The sequence below is a fragment of the Cervus elaphus genome, chromosome 23, assembly GCF_910594005.1.
Source record: "Cervus elaphus chromosome 23, mCerEla1.1, whole genome shotgun sequence".
In the NCBI taxonomy this organism is placed as follows: Eukaryota; Metazoa; Chordata; class Mammalia; order Artiodactyla; family Cervidae; genus Cervus; species Cervus elaphus.
The window spans coordinates 47,343,957-47,361,857 of NC_057837.1; the positions used below are offsets into that span (position 1 = coordinate 47,343,957).

General features: G+C 41.4%; 2 protein-coding genes across 3 annotated transcripts in view; one reads left to right on the plus strand and one right to left on the minus strand.

Moving 5' to 3' along the window:
- Positions 1 to 705: 705 nt before the first annotated feature.
- Positions 706 to 5,707, minus strand: PCNA (proliferating cell nuclear antigen). Its single transcript, XM_043884903.1, has 6 exons — positions 5,290 to 5,707; positions 4,054 to 4,151; positions 3,848 to 3,915; positions 2,958 to 3,152; positions 1,197 to 1,320; positions 706 to 1,106 (listed from the first exon to the last, which is right to left on the minus strand). Exons 1-6 carry the CDS (start codon positions 5,508 to 5,510, stop codon positions 1,027 to 1,029), a joined length of 786 nt encoding a protein of 261 aa, XP_043740838.1. The 5' UTR covers positions 5,511 to 5,707; the 3' UTR covers positions 706 to 1,026.
- A 5,832-nt stretch (positions 5,708 to 11,539) lies between these two features.
- The window catches only part of CDS2 (CDP-diacylglycerol synthase 2), a 59,827-nt gene continuing 53,465 nt past the window's right edge, over positions 11,540 to 17,901 (plus strand). For both annotated transcript variants that reach the window (XM_043884901.1, XM_043884902.1), the window contains exon 1: positions 11,540 to 11,842. In XM_043884901.1, coding sequence (XP_043740836.1) covers positions 11,786 to 11,842 — 57 coding nt within the window. In that variant the 5' untranslated portion in view covers positions 11,540 to 11,785. The remainder of the gene's footprint in view (positions 11,843 to 17,901) is intronic.

A 17,901-nucleotide genomic window follows, 5' to 3' on the forward strand; every position in this document is an offset into this window, starting at 1 on the left:
AGTACAATTGGGTTAGTTTTTTTGACAAATGCAGTGGAGACATCACCACAGTGTAGATAAAATATTTTTTTCACTCCAAAAACTTCCACCAGGCCCTCTGCTGTCAGTCTCCTTCCCCAACACGCCCGGAAGATAATTTATCTACTGGATACAGTGAGTTCTACCACCGGATAACTAGAATGTAATATGTGACTTTGTAGCACAATTACTGCTGGGCCTTTTTCCCTTTCTTGGTTGACTCCCGACACCCATGGAAACTATTTTCATCCTTCAGGGGAATAAGTCCCCCTTGCCCCTCCCAAAAGTCTACTTACACTAGAAAAACTATTTTTGCACAAACATACTTCTTGGGACCTATCACAGATCTGCTAACACTTCCAAGACTCCCTAGGCTAAAAAAACACTTCCCTACCACAATGCTATAAGTGGCCTTATAAAGGCCACTGAACTTTACAAACATTAAGCTTCTGTAAAGTGTTAGTTTCTGCTAATACTAAGTATTATATGTGTTCTACTCTCTTTTCATTTCTTGAGCTCAAGTCAGAATACCAAAGTTAGTTTGGCAAATTAATCACCCCAAAATACTCGCTGTATTCGGAATACTTTAGACTGAAAAAATAGAGCTGTTACATGAAAGAGTTGCTTGAACTGTAACTTGTTTAGGATACCTGCAATCATTGTAGTCCAAATGAAGGCAATGTCCTGTGATGCTTAAATTCAAATGACTTTTATTTAAATTGAAAATGATACTTAAAACACATTTAGGATCAAAACTCTTGTTTATAAAAACTATAAGGATTATTCCTAGGTAACGCAGAAGTATTACTCGGTTAACAAGACCAGATTTGACTTTGGACTTTTCTTTAAACAAGTTGTAGATGATGGAGAAAAAAAAATTATTTACAGAAAACAGTATCTACAATATGTATTCAGAGGTACAAAGACAAAAAAGACTTAAGTGTGTGCTGGCATCTTAGAAGCAGTTCTCAAAGAGCTTAGTTTTATTTCTTTGAATTTTAAGAATGTCTAAGATCCTTCTTCATCCTCGATCTTGGGAGCCAAATAGTACTTTAAATGTCCCATATCAGCAATTTTATACTCTACAACTGAAAGAAAACAGGAGAACATAGTTAATTATTGAGAAGTACCACATACACCACCTACAAAACCAAGATTCAACAAGTTTATTATCTTACCAAGGGGTACATCTGCAGACATACTGAGTGTTACTGTAGGAGAGAGTGGAGTGGCTTTTGTAAAGAAGTTCAGGTACCTCAGTGCAAAAGTTAGCTGAACTGGTTCATTCATCTCTATGGTAACCTTAGGGAGAAAACACAAGATTCATTATACTGAACGACATTAAGAAAACTGCAATCCATTCATTTATAGTATACATTAACAAATAATCAGCTAATAAATAAAGGAACAAAATATATTAATATATTACAATTCTGCAAACCCTAATGACTTAATGATTATAGACAAAATTTACTATGGCTGATAAATCACAAAGATATCCAAATATCTCATGTCTCCTATAGAGGGACACACCACTATCTATAAAATATTCTCCTTCTCCCACCTCCAAACACAACACCTTGAAAATCATCAAGCCCCTAGAGCTGTATCTATCAGAAAAAGGATCTGAAAAACATATTAACTGACATAAGGAACTCAGTGAGCAAAATCCAGACTTTGGGAAATTTGACAACAAATGACTTAGTTTCTTCAACAAATGAAATTATAATGGAGAAAGGGAAACAAACTGGATTAACAATGGATTAAAAGAAACCTGAAGAGCACATCCCAGTGAACTGTAATGTATGGACCGTATTAAAAATCTTGATTCAAATAAACTGAAATAACAAGGGAAGCAGGAACACTGAAAAATTCCTTAACATTAATTTTCTTAGATGTCATAAAATGTTTATACTATAGTAACAGTAAGATATTCATGTGTGAACTTTTAAAATTTCTGGCTGTGCCTCACAGCTTGCAAGATCTTAGTTCCCAGACCAGGGATTGAACACATACCCTCATCAGTGAAAACATGGAGTCCTAACTACTGAACTATTGAGAGAAAAAGAAAAATCAAGATTGGCAAGGAAATGAGATGTAATTTAGAATAAAAGAATTAGCTCCTGGAATTTTGTTACTAATACATATTTATTACATATATATATTTAAACTCTTTATTTAAAAGTTAATATATAAGGATTACTTAAGAGCTAGATTTTCCTTTTATTGAGTTGCTCAATTATTTGGTAAAAACATAGTAAATACCCGCAGAAAGTCAAAGGTAGCCTTCCAATCATATTAAGAGTATGTGTGGGACTGATACACAAACACATTGTTCTGTAGTTTATAAAGGCTGCACTGAATTTGCATTCCCTTCTCACAAATTTAAGTAAGATGGCATTTATAGATCAGTTGCAGATTTCAAAAGTGTCTTTTAATTCTCACAAATCAGTTACTTGAAAATGCAAATTGTAAAAAAAAAAAAAGAAAATGAAAATTGTTTTTCTTTAGAGCTTTCTTTAATCTTAGCAATTACCTTGCTATGGACTGAATGTTTGTGTCCACCCCACATCAAATTCACATTAAAACCAAATTTCCAGTACGATGGTATTGGAGGGGACTTTGGGAGATGCTTAGGTTAGGAAGGTAGAGCCCTCATGAATGGGATTAGTGCCATTTAGAGACCCCAGAGAACTTCCCTACCCCTTTCACCAGGTAAGGAGGCTGCTGATTTCTTAAACCAAGAAGCAGGCCCTAGTCAGACACCAAATCTGCCAGCTTCAGAACTGTGAATAATAAACTTTTGTTGTTTATAAGCCACTCAGTCTATGGTATTTTGTTATAGTAGCCTTAGCAGACCAGGACATAATCTAGTTTAATTCTTCAAAGTATTTTATTTACTTAAAAACTACTTACAAAAAAAAAAAAAAACTACTTACAGCTTCCTCCTCTTTATCAACATTACTTGTCTGTGACAACTTAATATTTCCATTTCCAAGTTCTCCACTTGCAGAAAATTTCACTCCATCTTTTGCACAGGAAATTACAACAGCATCTCCAATATGACTGAGATCTCGGCATATACGTGCAAATTCACCAGAAGGCATCTTTACTACACAGCTATACTCCTGTTCCTATAAAACAAAGAAATGTAAAGGTCATGGAAATGAAAGATTTGGCACCCTCACTTCCTGAAGATTCAACATCTAACCAAGAACTCAGAATTCAAGATTTTCTGATTACTCTGAAATATCACTCATTGTGCAATTTCTTAACATTCTACTAAAAAAAATGCAGATATAAAAAAGTATAAGAATAATCACACTAAGAAACCAATTAGAACTTAAAACTTTTAAAAGTAAATGCACTATCCAGGGAACAAGAGCCTCCACCTATCACTCTATAGGAGGTCTAAATCAAGAAGACATTAGGATATGGCATACAAATGCTAACAGCGCAAATAGGTTTGCTTTCCAAAACAAGAGCATGTTAGGCATTGTAAACATCTGAACACATCTTTTGATGTTGATAAATCTCCTCTCAATAAAAATCAAGCACTCTAGGAATAATAATTTTTTTTAAAAGATGCAGGGGTTAATGCAAATATGTCCTTGGCAGCAATGAATTCAAAGCAATGAGCCACTGTACAATACCATAATTTAATAAAATGACAAATATGTCAGTCTAAATACCCTATTCTGGAATATTCATGAGCAGATATATAGAAAAGTTCTGTTAGAAAGTAGGCTTTAAGTTATTATATAGATATATGTTATATAACTATCATGACTGTGTACAGCATGCTCAATCAGAAACTTCTGATACTCACTGGAATTCCAAGTTGTTCAACATCTAAATCCATTAACTTCATTTCATAGTCTGAAACCTTTTCCTGATCTACCAAAAGAAAGCAAATTTGAAGAAAAACATGTAAGTTTAAAACTAAGAGGTATATTTTACAATCATCAGACTTGGGAAATACTGACACTGCATTTTAGTTTCCTCTACCGTAACTCAGTAGAAGGGTAAACTTACTTGGAGCTTCAAATACTAGTGCCAAGGTGTCTGCATTATCTTCAGCCCGTAAGGTAATGATGTCTTCATTGCCAGCACATTTTAGTATTTTGGACATGCTAGAACAGAGAAGACAAAGGGTTTTAAATCAACACCAGCTTCTCAAGATCGTTAGTTTTCTAATGGAATTAAAATCAGGAGTTACCATTTTTAACCATTTAGCTGCTGTAGTTTAGACCTCAAGTGGTGTTCGACCCTTTTGCAACCTCCTGGATTGTAGCCTATCAAGGTCCTCTGTCCATGAGATTTCCCAGGCAAGAATACTGGAGTGGGTTGCCATTTCTTTCTCCAGGGGATCTTCTCTACCCAGGGAACGAACCCTCATCTCCTGCATTGGCAAAGGGATGCTTTACCAGTAAGCCACCAGGGAAACCCTTAACCAGTACGCCATCTGTCAGACTGGGGAGTTAGGAAAACGTACTGCACGGGGGATATGCAAGCCGGTCCAGGCATTTTGGAATGCAATCTGGCAGTATTTATATCCCAAAGGCCCACAACATACCAAGAGCAATTTCACTTCTGGATATAAATAAAAGAACAATATTTTATGAATTTCAAATCCCTTATGGTGGGTGAAGTAAATTATCGGGCCAACTATCTTTAAAAATGACCTAATACACCTATTAAAGTACACTGCATGTACTATGGCTATTTATCATATGCTTTAAGCTGTCAACATGGTATTTATCATAAGCTTTAAGATTTAAATATGTGTATTTCAAAAGTTGAACGCCACTGCCCTGGAGAAAGTTATCAAGTCCAGGATCTTACGGTGCTCACCGCAACTTTGCAGTAAAAAAAGAAATACTCTGGTCCCTAGATAGGGTGACAGAACTAGGATACACTATAAAGTCAACCAGGACCAAGGTTTCTCGTCCAAGCCGCCTGCACTTAATGACCAAAGCGTTCTGCAACAGTCTTTTCCTGGCACCGCAAAGTCCATCATTTTCCCGCCACCACCCGCTTTGTGACTTTGGCGCGGAAAACAGCCGGTTCGCTGTTCGCGCTGCAGCCAGCGCGGGCTTTGCAAACCGCGCGCTCTGCTGGGTCCCGCCACCACCCTCACTCCGCAGCAGGCCAATGAGAAGACGCAGATGGCCCACGCCAGCCAATGAGGGCCCGGCTCGTAGGAGCTCCCGCCAAGAGCCAGACGTAGGAGTGGACCAAGGCCCGGATGCCCGAGGCTTTGGAGCTCACCTGGTGAGGTTCACGCCCATGGCCAAGTTGCGGTCGCAGCGGTAAGTGTCGAAGCCCTCGGAGCGAAGGGTTAGCTGCACCAAGGAGACATGAGACGAGTCCATGCTCTGCAGGTTCACGCCACTTGAGCTGATGTCCCAGCAGGCCTCGTTGATGAGATCCTTAAGCGCTTCCAGCACCTTCTTCAAGATGGAGCCCTGGACCAGGCGCGCCTCGAACATGATGGCGGAGTCGCAATGACACGGCTACAGGTAGAAGGAGTGAGGAAGGTGTAGCCGGCTTAGGCTTCACAGGATGAGAGCGAGAGGCGGAACACGACTACGAGCGCCTAAGACGAAGGAAGCCACTAACAACTCGCCGCGCCTGCAGCCGTTTAATACTGCCGCGTCTGCTAGCGCGCGCTACGCCCCCGCGCCCCTTGTTGATACGTCATCACGCTGCCCTCCCGCTGCCTGGGCGGAGAGACTGTAGAGCCAGTCCTGTCCCTGCACTGCACGAAACCCGCCCCACCCCGAACATCCATTGGAGGATGCGGGTATGGGGGCGGGGCAGGGGCGGAGCGTTTCGGAGGCCCCGCAGATAGGCGTGCGCTGGAGTCCTGGCCTTTTTGTCTTGTTACGGCACCCGTTAGAGGAGTCCCTGTGAGTGTGAAAATCAGTCCTAGACTTGGCGGGAATGGTCGATGAGCGGCGACTCTGGTGCCTCCTCAGCCTCCCGCTTGAGGGGTAGAAAATTTACAGCCCTGAGTGAAACGTAAATCCAGCCTGTGTGCTCAGTCTTATCAGTTTGTCCGACTCTTTAGGAAGAAAAGCCACCTTGTAGCCTGAAGAGTGTAGGTGCTTTAAGGGAGGTACAGTTAATGATTAAAAAAACCGACAGTTAGCTCCTCACCACCAGCTCTTAAACCTCTTCCGCCACCTACAAACAAATTGATATCATTTATTGTATGTAACTTTCTAAGTTTTTTTTCCTCTACAAGTTTATATATTTAAAAAAACAAAAATGAGTTCATGCCATAAAGAATAGAGCAAAGTGCTTACTAAAGTATGTTTAATTTTATGCTAGGTTCATGTTTTGTTTATCAGCACCTCTTAAAAAGATGGCATCATATCCTACAAATGTAACCTAACCTAACTGCCAATCTCTTGTAATTCGGGCAACTCCTTGAAGTAGTATTGCTGGATAGAGGAGCATACGCATTAAATTTTTGATAAATGTTCACTAAGTTGACTTCTAAAAGATTGTAAATTACATTCCAGCCAAGACTATGAGCATGCTCCTTGCCCCTAATTTTTCTGACTTTAGTTATTAGCAATCTAATTTTTAAATCTGGGCTCATTTGTGTGGAAATTTCAATTTGCATATTAAAAGACTGGCGCAAATTGGATATCTTTCATACAATTCTTGACCATTACATGTTTATATTTTTTCTATTAAACTTTTTTTATTGATTAAAAGCATTTCATATATTAATCATCTCCCTATTATAAATATTCCCTTTGTTTTTTCCTTTGTTTACAGCATTTCTTTTTAGTTGCTTCTTATGTTTTACCTTGGTCTGTAGAATTCTTTACTCTTTCTACCATGTATGGTGTGGATTTGGTTTTATTTATCCTGTTCATGGAATTTTTGTATTCCTCAGCCAAAAGATTCACGCATTTCATCAAGTCTAGAATATTGTCAACCATTATGGTTTCAAAAATTGCCTTTCCCTACTCAATGCTCTCCCTCTAGTATTTCTATTAGATGTGTCTTTAATTGAATTTAAGATACCTTCAATTGTAAGCTGTAGCACAAGAAAATAAAATATGAGACTATCCTGATTTATCATTTAGATTTTCTGTTTTGTTATTATCATAGAACTTTGACTTTTCCAAACATTTGTATCATATATCACTCTTGTGCATGTGATGCACACATATATAAAAGCTCTCATAATATATCTTAACATTCAGTTTCTCAGTCAGTTGCTGATAACTGCTGTTTTTCCATATATCACTGTTGTCAAGGCTGTGAATGATGCAGCATTCTTAAGAGTGATACTGGGCTTCGCTGGTGGCTCAGTGATGCAGTCACCTACTGGTGTAGGACCTCTGGGTTCGAGCCTAATCCTGGAAGATCCCACATGCCTTGGAACAATGATCTATGCACTACAACTATTGAGCCTGTGCTCTAGAGCCAGGGAGCCGCAACTACTGAAGCCTGACTGCCCTATATCCCATGCTCCAAAACAAGAGAAGCTATCACAGTGAGAAGCCAGCTGCACTGAGACTGAAGCCAAGAGTAGCCCCTACTAGCCGCACTGAGAGAAAGTAACAAAGTGCACAAAGTAACAAAGATCCAGCATGGCCACAAATAAATAAATAAAATGATGTTAAAAAGAGTGCTACTTGGTTGTTTCTGGAATTTATTCCAAGACTCAGTCATGCATTTGTACATTTTGATGCTAGCACTAACTTCCTTTATGTATGATCAACTATCCTTTTGCATATATCTTTATATCAAAACACAACAGTTTCATCTTTTGTGGGTATTTTTCTTTCTAGGTCATTTTGGTGTCTGAGTTCCTTTGCAAAGTGTGGAATGCATTTATTCTTCCAGGGAGAAATATTTGCTTCACTAATAACATGTATACTCTGTTACTGTTCCTGTGCTTTCTGCTTACATAATCGCATTTTGGTTTAATGCCAAATCAAAGTGTTATTAATTTGAAGGTATTTTAAATGGCAATTAAACTCCACTCATGATTTAAGAATGGCTATGAACTGTGGTCAGAGAAGGCAATGGCAACCCACTCCAGTACTCTTGCCGGGAAAATCCCATGGATGGAGGAGCCTGGTAGGCTGCAGTCCATGGGGTCGTGAAGAGTCGGACACGACTGAGCAACTTCACTTTCACTTTTCACTTTCATGCATTGGAGAGGGAAATGGCAACCCACTCCAGTGTTCTTGCCTGGAGAATCCCAGGGATGGCGGAGCCTGGTGGGCTGCCGTCTATGCGGTCACACAGAGTCAGACACGACTGAAGTGACTTAGCAGCAGCAGCAGCAGCATGAACTGTGGTCGGATATGGCCTTTCTGAGTAGTTAGCATTTTACCAGAGAAACTAGCTGTTTGGAGAGTGGGAGAAAGAGTATTGTTGGCTAAAAAAATAACATGTTTAAAAGGTCAGCATGCTTAGAAGGTGTTCAGATAGTAGTTTGTTTTAAAATTCAAAGCTTTTTGGACTTCCCTAGTGGCACAGTGGATAAGAATTCACTGCCAATGCAGGGGATTCGGGTTTGATCTGTGGTTCAGGAAGGAAGATTCCACATGCCATGAGCAACTACGCCCATGTGCCACAACTACTGAGCCCATACTCTAGAGCCCACGAGCTGCAGCTACTGAGCCTGAGCACCTAAAGCCTGTGCTGGGCAATAAGGGAAGCCACCACATTGAGAAGCCTGTACACTGCAAGAGAGGCCACCACAATGAAAAGCCTATACCCTGCAATGGACAGTAGCCCCTGCTCACTCCAACTAGAGAAAGCCCAAGAAAAGCAATGAAGACCCAGTGCAGCCAAAAATAAGTAAATAAATTTGAAAAACTTCAAAGCCTTTTAATAAATATTTCCCCCCAGTTTTATTGAGATATAATTGACATATAGGCTTCCCTAGTGGTAAAGAATCAGCCTGCCAATGCAGGAGATACGGGTTTGATCCCTGGTCTGGGAAGATTCCCTGGAGAAGGAAATGGCACCCACTCCAGTATTCTCGCCAGGAAAAATCCCATCAAAAAATCTCTGTGTAAAAGCCTACAGAGGATCCTGCTGGACTGTGGTTCATGGGGTTGCAAAGGTTTGGACGAGACTTAGGGACTGAACAACAACAATTGACATGATAGAACTCAAAGATTGATATGTCTGGAGCACACTGAACAGAGGAGAGAGAAGTTGCAAAGAGAGGCAGGGCTGAGATCTTACAGCACTTTGCAAGCCTTCTATAAGTGAAAAAGTTATCAAAGAGAGCTTTGACATGAGACTTCTATTTTAAGAGGATTACTTTAACATCTAGTAAAGGTGCTATTCCAAACAGTGAGAAAAATGAATTAAATTATGATAAAAAAATGCATTAAACTTTTAGGAAAGAATAAAGCTATAGACTCTTCCTAATTGTTTATTGAAATAAATTTGACGATTAATTAAAATTCAAATACGTGTAAACTCAAGAAATGGAAAAATATATTGGTAAATATTTAACAAAGCTTGCTGTGGACTTCTAAGCATAAAAGGAAAAAATACTCCATAAAACATAAGGAATGACTACATAAGTTTCAAAACTTCCATATGTCTAAAAACTTGTGTTGGTTAATATATTTGAAGTTTCCACAATAGAGAAACCCAATTCAATGTATCTGAACAAAAATCAAAGGTCTCTGGCTTTCAGTGTCTAAGGTCCAGTCTTCGTAAATGTATGAAAAATGGTTTGCATTCTGAAACTGTGTGCACTGGTTCTCCAGTTAGGCTGGGTTTCAAAGCAAACGGCTGAGCTTCCAGGAGGACTGATGTATTGCTTACTTGGATGTGACCTCTCACATGTTTCCCAAAGGTGAGAATCTAGTTACTAACACTTCCACTTGTCTTAAAGGATGAACTTGTGGCTCTCTGTTGACATCCTTTTACATCCTATAGCTAATAAACCTTGTATAATTTGTCCAAGAAGTGTCTAGTCTTCAGTTGAAGAGGTGATCACTAACAGTCAAAATAGTGGTCACACAGCCCCCAACAGATTAAAAGAGTTTAAAAATTACAATCAGTGTGTTATTTACTTTTATAAATAAGATTAAGACAAAATAAAACACAAAAGCAAGTATTTCTCTAAATACATAATGGCCTGAATGGAGTGGTCTGTTTCTCTCAAAAAAAAAACCAAGTATTTGTGCAATGTTGTTAATAGGGAGCAAAGCATACCCTGAATTCAGTGTTCCTCCACACCTATTTTGGGCTTCCCTGGTGGCTCATCAGTAAAGAATCCGCCTGCAATGCAGGAGGGAGACGTGGGTTCTATCCCTGGGTCAGGAAGATCCCCTGGAAGAGGGCATGGCAACCCACTCCAGTATTCTTACTTGGAGAATCCGGTGGACAGAGGAGCCTGGCGGGCTACAGTCCACTGGGTCGCAAAGAGTTGGATACCACTGAGGCGACCTAGCACGGATGTCATGTCTACTTTACTGTAGACTGTAAGCAGTGTTACAGGCATTTGGGGATCTAGTTTCACAGAAATCAAGAAAATAAAACATCCTTTTCAGAATTCTCACTATTTTCCCCAAACCTCACAGTTCAGGTCAAAATTGCTAACACAAAATTGCATCTCCTATGTGTGCAAATTTCTCTCGTTAAATTACAAGATGCTAAGGGAAGGGGCCCCATTTTATACTTGTTTTACATCACTTACAAGGCAGCGAACAGGAACTGCTGAAGGCAATGCTGAGTAACACAGATATTAACAATGAATTTAAGAAGGCCGGGAGTATGTTAGAGCAGGCATTGGTGGCAAACAGATTTATGTTCTAATTCTTAGTGGGCACTTTTTAGCCTTGAGACCTTGGCTAAATCATTTTCTTTTAGGAGAAACTTCATTCATTAGGGACTTGGGATGTGTCAGGTACAGAGGGGATACAGCTGCGAACAAAGTAGGCAGCATTCCTCCCCACCTAAAAGGTCTTCCAGTAGTTCAGAAGGCAGAAAAGAAATCTGAATAATCGTGGAAAACCCTACGTGTAAAATGAAAGTCATATCCACTTCCAAGTGTTGTGCAGTTTAAATGAGAGAAATTAGATTACATAGTTCAGTGACCAGCACATAAAGCAGACGATACAGACTGAAGTTTGACTTTCACTTCCTTATCAGTAATCTCCTTTACACAGGTGGGCCCCCCAGGCCTTTCCGCTCAGGGCCTACTAAGCGAATACTTATCCGTGTGAGGGAAAGTACTGACTAGGTAGGCTGGAGACTGGGGAAGTAGTCTATTATCTCCAGCAAATTGTTAAACCTCTAAGACCCTGGGCGCCAGTGCTCGAGTTCCCATTGGCTAGTCTCCTTCCGAAACGCACGCCGTTTCCCGACCCCCTCACGCTACTAGCTAATAATACACGCCTCCCCTTTAGGTTTCACTTGCCCCGCCTCCGCCCCGCCTCCCTAACGGGTTCGCGCCATTGGTGGATCTCCCGGGCCGTGATGGCGGTGGTGCGCCTGCGCCCTCCCTCCTGGCCTTTACCAGAAAAGGAGCTAGCAGGCAGAGGCTGGAGAAGGCTGGTCAAGCTCCGCCCGGGTGAAAGGGCGGCGGCTGCGCCGGGCGGGGCTGAGTTCCAGGGTTGGCGGCTAGGCTGCGGTGGGGCTAGCGAGGCGCTGCGTAGTTGCGCCCTGCTTTGGCGACTCGGGGCTGGCCAAGCAGAGTCCGCGCGCCGGCCCCGGCGTCTGCGCTACGCGGCAGCGGCGACTAAGCGCTGGTGTCTCCAGCATGACGGAGCTGAGGCAGAGGGTGGCCCGCGAGCCGGAAGCTCCGCCCGAGGACAAGGTAGCGGCGGCACCGGGTGGGCGCGGCTGCGGAAGCGGCGTTCTCCAGAAGTCCATGGGGGGCGCGCACAGAGGGGTCGTCTCGCCATTGGACTCTGGCGCGGTCGCCGGCAGCATCGGGCCTGACTAGGGCAGAGGGTCCTTGGGTGCGGGGTCCCGCCGAGCTCGCGGCAGGGTTCAGCAGGTCGAGGTCCCGAGGACACGGCTCTGGGGTCCGGTTGGGGTTGGTGTCTCCGCGGCGCAGGAAGGAAAGCGCGGGAGGTTGCCCACGTCCGCCAGCCTCGCAGGGCTGATTGGGGCGGGGGGCGAGGGGCTGTCCTACTTCAGTCCACCTCCCCAGTCGTTCCCGGGTGTGAAGACGTCGAGACCCAGCAAAGATTCCTCAGAGCGTGACTTAGCCTTTCCGATCTCCCGTTATTTGTTGAGGGGTGAAGGTGTATCAAGACAAGGCCATGAGATTTGCCTGTTAGGAGATTTAAACCCCTTCTCGAAAGTTAAATCTGTTGGCTTTAAGCAGAGAAGTCATGCAATCATTAGGTGTTGAAAGGTATAGTCCCCAAAGATGGACTTGTTTCCTGCTTCAGATGTGGGCTTTGTTGGGGTAGAGAGGAGGGTAGAACAGAGGCCATCTTGAGGGGGTGAGGGATGAGGTGAGTAGACTTATTTGGTTGAAGTGAAAGGTCTGTGTAGGAAAGTTGAGGAAGGTGATGAGTGGCCTTGTTACTGTGGACGCTAAATGACAGCGCAAACTTCGTGGTAGTATTTCAAGCCTGGAGTTAGTCGTGGTCAGGAGCAGTGTTATTTGGTGGATTGATGACAGTGATGTGTAAACTGGACTGAGGGAGCCTGGACCAGAATGAAAGAGTGTCTGACTCGCGGGTTGCCAACTGGTGACCTGCAGTTGTTTTCTTTGGTCCCTGTGTTGCTTTAAGAAACCAGAATGTTTCTCCCAGCCATTTGAATTTATTACCTATTTTGGATCATTGGAAGATCTGCCATCATATTCCCAGCTGATTAATGTTTGGCTGGAACTGAGGAGCAGCTGCTCTCACCAATCCCTGTTGCCCCTACACCAGGCCCTCAATACCCATTTATGTAGCTTTCCATTTTAGAAAACTGGAGGAAAGGAACGTTAGGGAGATATCAGGAAGGAAGGAAGCCAAGATTTGGTGTCAACAGCAGTTACACTAGAAGGGTGAAAGATAATGAAATTTGATTTCTAGAATATGTTTTGGAGAAAAATTTGGTTGCAAGTTGAGGAGTCGCTTACAGAGACAAGGTACTTTGAAGTTTCTAATCTTCACATTAAATACCCTAGTTTGGCCTGGAAGAGCTCTGTTGCCACCATGCATTTGCCTGTTGGGAAGTTACCAGATGTTTTGAGGCTGTATAGCCCTGTATAGGGTGAGAGATCAGTCTTGATGTTAATGGGACTTTGTGGTTTTAGGTGCGAAAAGAGCAGTCAAAAAAGAAAGCATGATGCCTAGTGGTCTGTATGTTAAAAAGCTACTTGTAAGAATTAGACTTAATGGTAAAAACAAGCAAACCCCCATACCCCAAAACCATAAGGTTATGAGGTAAAACAAAATTTCTACCCTTCCCATCCAACTGCTTGGATCCATTTCCAAGACAAAAGTACCAGCTGATTATTAAGTACTTTCCCATCCCCTGTTTTAGGTAGGGAGGGTATGAAGAACTAGTCAGCTAAAGGTACTTACATTTTTTTACAACTTGGCTTAAACTGCTCCTATGATGAGAGAATGCCTGGGGCTTTGAGGTTCACTGAACGCTTGTTGCTCCACAAACACTTAGTCCATTAGCTCAGAACAAGGCAGTTGCTCCGTTGCCAATATTTCTGGATTACCATGCATGGGGTTTTTAATAATAAAGATTCCTTTAAAAAACTGTGAAATGCTTTATTTGTCTTTGATGAATGTATGCTGTGCTTAATCACTTAGTCATATCTGACTCTTTGCAACCCCATGGACTGTAGCCTGCCAGACTCTACTATCCATGGGGATTCTGCAGGCAAGAATACTGGAGTGGGTTGCCATGCCCTCCTCCAAGGGATCTTCCCAACCAAGGGATCAAACCGGGGTCTCCCGCCTTGCAGGTGGATTCACCGCCATCTGAGCTATCACATGAATGTATATAAAGTATTAAAATTAGGTTTATTTTATTTCATGGTTCATAAAACTTACTCCCATGATTCTGACTTTGCTGATATTCTTGGGTTAAAATTTAAGAAAATAAATAGTAAAACAAGGGTATCTTTTAAGGGAAATAAATGGCTAAATTCCAGCTTTCTTATTTTGTAGTAGAATTCAGAAAACAGTGTCAGGTCAATTCATCAAAAGAACTGAAACAAATTAGAAAGATTTAGGAAAAGGTGCTACAGTTGCCTAACTGGTGTGACAAAATTTAAATAGTCATTTCAAAATAATCTGGGGAATGTGTTTATTATTATAAAAGTCAGAATGTATTATATTTAGCATCCTAGAATGGAATTGTCAAACCAGTTGCTAATAAAGGAAATTTTTCCTCTGGGAACCGTGCTCAAAATTTTAAAGTCCCAAAGCACAGTATTGTTGCCAAAGCAAGAAACTTGGAGTTTAAGGTTTGGAAATGATCTTCCTCCCATAGTTGCATGTTTTTCCATTGGAGCTTAGGAAAGGAGAGAATGGAACTTGGGCCAAAACATTGGCATCTTAAAATTTATGATTGGGTTGGCATTTCAGGAGACTTTGTTTTGGAGGTTAGAAGGAAGGATGTGGAGTTGTCTACTGTCCTTAGGTGCTAGAGTGCTGTTTAAACTAGAGTTTTACTCATTCAAGGCTTTCTTTCTACATCAATGAAACCAGCATAACGATGAAATAAAGGCATCATTTAGAAAGAGGAGTTTAGATTTTAACTGAAGATGGTGGTTTTAAGAGCAGGGGCATAACAGTCAGCTAGAGCTATCATCACCCTGGACAGTACACTTACTAGCGCTGTGTGTGTGTGTGTGTGTGTGTGTGTGATGTCACTCAGTCCATGGTGTGTGTGTGTGTGTGTGTGTGATGTCACTCAGTCCATGGTGTGTGTGTGTGTGTGTGTATGTGTGTGTGTGTGTGTGTGTGTGATGTCACTCAGTCCATGGTGTGTGTGTGTGTGTGTGTGTGATGTCACTCAGTCCATGGTGTGTGTGTGTGTGTGTGGCATAACAGTCAGCTAGAGCTATCATCACCCTGGACAGTACACTTACTAGCGCTGTGTGTGTGTATGTGTGTGTGTGTGTGTGTGTGATGTCACTCAGTCCATGGTGTGTGTGTGTGTGTGTGATGTCACTCAGTCCATGTTGCTCGGTCATGTCCAACTCTTTGCCACCCACTTACTAGCTGTGTGTGTGTGTGTGTGATGTCACTCAGTCCATGTTGCTCGGTCATGTCCAACTCTTTGCCACCCCATGGACTGTAGCCTGCAAGGCTCCTCTGTCCGTGGAATTTTCCAGGCAAGAATACTGGAGTGGGTTGCCATTTTCCTACTCCATACCAGCTGTGTAACTTTGAGCAAGTCACTTGCATAAAAGCCTCAGCTTGTCCATCTCTATAAGAGGGGTGATAAAAAGTAGCATGTGCTTCAGAGGATATTCATGTGGATTAAATGAGTATGCATGTTACATATGTAGAGCAGAAGTTGTCACATTGTACTGTGTTAAGCAATTGTTTCTGGTTGAAATGTAGTTTTACAGGAAAAAACTAACATTCACCTTCTATTCTTGGAAGATGATTCAATCTTCAAGTTATAAGTGTTCAGAGTAGTCTTTTCCTATTTATCACCTTTTAAAGAAAATTTTACAGACAGAGCTTGGCCTTCTATGACCCACCTTTTCAGTTCATTTTCTTACTGAATTTTTCATTGCTCAGAATCACAGTCAAACTTCAGCTGTAGAAGGAATATTGCTTCATGCAATTGTCTTTCCCTAATAGCTTTTTCAGACCTCCCTCGTGGCTCAGCTGGTAAAGAATGTGCCTGCAATTTGGGAGACCTGGGTTCGATCCCTGGGTTGGGAATATCTCCTGGAGAAGGGAAAGGCTACCCACTCCAGTATTCTGGCCTGGAGAATTTCATGGACTGTATAATCCATGGGGTCGCAAAGAGCTGGACATGACTGAAAGACTTTCACTTTCATAGCATAGTTTAGAATAGTGGTAAATAATTAAACATAGTTTTCTGCTAGACTTCAAAAGTGAACTACTGAAATAATAAAATCTTATTTTCGGATCTCTGACTACTTCAGATGCAGGAGAAATGCTTTATTCTTTCAGTCTATTTTTTTTTTTTTTTACATTGAGAAATAATTTAGGTTTTGAATAATCAGTAAACCTTAACTATGGCTCCCAGACTTAAATAGAAAGAGAAGATGAAAGATTAGTTTTTCATATAACCCAGTATTTTAAGTTGCTGATCAAACAGTATAATTTTATTTTAAAAACTCAGTTATGTTCCAACTTACGGCTACTTAAAATTAGTTTTTTCCAAAAAACATTTTGTTTAAAATGTTTTGTGTACATTTATGTGATATTTCATTAGCCTTTAACATTTTAAAAAATATTAAATTGCTCTTATCAGATGTTAGAACTAGAAGGGATTTTAGGGTTAGTTATTTTATAGCAGAGTAGCCCAGAGAGCTTGTTACTTGCTCAGTGTCTCACAGCTGGTTAGATGCAATAATAGTGTGAAGGTTTTCTGATTCCTTTTTACTCATTATGTTGCATAATGTTGCCTTTTAGGATACAGACTTAATTTATAGACTTTAAAAGTTTCTGCATTGATTGACTTTGATTAAAAAAAAGCCCCAGTATCTCCTGTTGTTTCACGAAAATAGCAAAATCTTTCAAAATGCCAAATATATATATATGTATATAAACATATGTATGTGTTCCTGAGTGAACGTTGAAACTCTGAGAAAACTTTTTTTTTTTTTGGTAGAAAAAGTTGATTAGGTCCTGTTTTCCTGGTTATTAGAAAAGTGGTGATTTATATATTTTAAGTTCACCCCTGGGAGCACCCACTCCAGTATCCTTGAAAGGAACTCCTAGCAGGTTGTCAGCTCCTCACTCTGAGCTTCATGGGAACCTACTCAGAATAAATGCTTTCTGGTTGGTGGCTCTTAGTATTAGAACTATTTGTCCTAGCAACAATGTCATTCAGTATTTACACATTTTCTTTTAGAATGTTCACTGAACCCAAGGTCTGCTATTATACAGTCTCACTAGCTCTGAGAGAGGGCTGGTGTCTGTGCTCCTGGGGAAAACATCCAGGATTTTATATCACTTTTGGCTCCAAATAATCCATTCTTTCTCCACTGATTTCAAGAAGTTATAATTTTGAATGTATCTGGGAAGCTTTTGAAATGACTCTCCTAATTTCACAGTGCACATAATCACCCTTTAAGCTGTTTGAAAAAAATAGCGCGTCATTATTTCTGATTTGTGCACTCTGCTATCTTTTCTAAGGTCCACACAGATGGAGTGTGTTGAACTTGTTAGTGTGGCGGAGGGCTTGTCAAGCATCTCTCCTGCGTGCTGTCTGTGCTTTGCCTTCCTGCCTGGTGCTGGAGGCTGTGGGGGTAACAAAACACAGCTTTCCACTTAACAGACTGTGTCTGGTTTGGAAAAGAGACTCTTGACTGTTAATTTTGCCAGCCTCTCCTTGGAAGAATGCTGATTTGTTCCTAGGGTTGGGTTGAGTTCCTGCCTTCCAAGCCTTGCTGCGCAGTAGTGGCCTGGTTGGGGCGGTGGTGCGGCGCCAGCCAGGGCAGACCTGGCCCCCTTTAGACAGTTCACCCTTCCACTGCCTAGTCTTTGTTCTTCTGCTCAAGTTTGCCCCAGCAGTGGGGATGGCATAGGGCCCATTCAGTTAAGTGACCTTTTATTTATTTATTTAGAGTGACCTTTTAAGGAAGGTTAAACTTTGTTATTTTGACTAGACAGTGTGTGCATGTCTCAGAATTTGAAAGGTGATGGTGTACACTGGGAGTGCCTCCCTCCTACCTCCCTGATTCTCTTCCCCAGCAGC